Consider the following 1153-nt stretch of genomic DNA (forward strand, 5'->3'; position numbering starts at 1 on the left):
GTTTCCTCTGGACAGGTGCCAAATTCCCAATCAAATGGACAGCACCAGAGGCCATTAACTTTGGGATCTTCACCATCAAATCTGACGTGTGGTCTTTTGGGATCCTCCTGACAGAAATCATCACCTACGGGCGGATCCCTTACCCAGGTACGGCACGCTGAGAAGATGGGATGAGTGTGCGTTGGCTTCAAAGCTTCTAGAGCTGCTTTACCCCTGGAGACACCCACCCAGGCGTGCACACGTGTGCCCGGCCACACATCCCTGTCCCTCCACGCTGAGTTTCCTTCCTTAGCCTCCCACGAGCCTCTGTTCCAGGCAAAACCTACGGAGGGGTGTCTGGGAGGGGACAGAGGGATGGAGCAGGGAGCACAACCCTGAAGATGGGATGGTTCCCAGATATAGCCCAGCACCATGGGCTCTCCTGCTCCTCCAGCTCTGCCTGGATGGGAGCTACCAGGAGCACTGAGCTTCACCCCTGGGGCGATGAGTGACTCTCCTTGGGCTTTGTTTCTCTCCAGGGATGACCAACCCCGAGGTGATTCGCAACCTGGAGCGGGGTTACCGCATGCCCTGCCCGGACATGTGTCCCCTTGAACTCTACAACATCATCCTGAAGTGCTGGAGGAACAAGCCTGAGGAGCGCCCCACCTTCGAGTACCTGCAGTCTGTCCTGGAGGACTTCTACACTGCCACGGAGAAGCAGTACGAGCCAGAGCCTCAGCACTAAGCCACTGTCCCACCAGCACCCGGGGACAGACCTGGAGGAAAGCCACCACCCAGTAGATGGCTCCTTTCAGGCCCTTCCCTTCCTCCTGTGTGCCACCAGGATGCACTTGGAGATGGGGAAGGAGGAGGGCTGTGAGGGAGGTGGGTGCTGCCAACCCTGTGGCTATCATGGAGACTAAAGAGGTGGCTGAGAGCTGGCTCAGCTCTGTCCTTGTCCACCTCAGAGGTCTGTACCCACTTCACAGACATCACCCCTGCTGTGAAGGACAGCAAACTCCTTCATGACCCACCTGGACACAGAAAAGCTCCTCAGAAAAACCACAGCCATGGTTGGGATGGGGGTGCAGGGGGTGCACGATCTCCCCCCTGCTTCTGATGCCACTGCTGGCAGTACTACACCCCTCTTTGTGTCACAGGCAGGAGTGGG

The 1153-nt window shown here is 57.8% G+C and overlaps 1 protein-coding gene across 1 annotated transcript in view; it reads left to right on the top strand.

The window, feature by feature from the left end:
- The window catches only part of LOC103780836 (tyrosine-protein kinase Blk-like), a gene marked incomplete at its 5' end in the record, with an annotated part of 19987 nt that extends 19209 nt beyond the window's left edge, over positions 1–778 (top strand). The window contains 2 exons of the mRNA XM_008948528.1: positions 16–147; positions 519–778. Coding sequence (XP_008946776.1) covers positions 16–147; positions 519–727 — 341 coding nt within the window. The remainder of the gene's footprint in view (positions 1–15; positions 148–518) is intronic.
- Between the last annotated feature and the right edge of the window lie 375 nt (positions 779–1153).

The sequence above is a fragment of the Merops nubicus genome, unplaced genomic scaffold (genome assembly GCF_000691845.1).
Source record: "Merops nubicus isolate BGI_N331 unplaced genomic scaffold, ASM69184v1 scaffold4201, whole genome shotgun sequence".
Taxonomy (NCBI): Eukaryota; Metazoa; Chordata; class Aves; order Coraciiformes; family Meropidae; genus Merops; species Merops nubicus.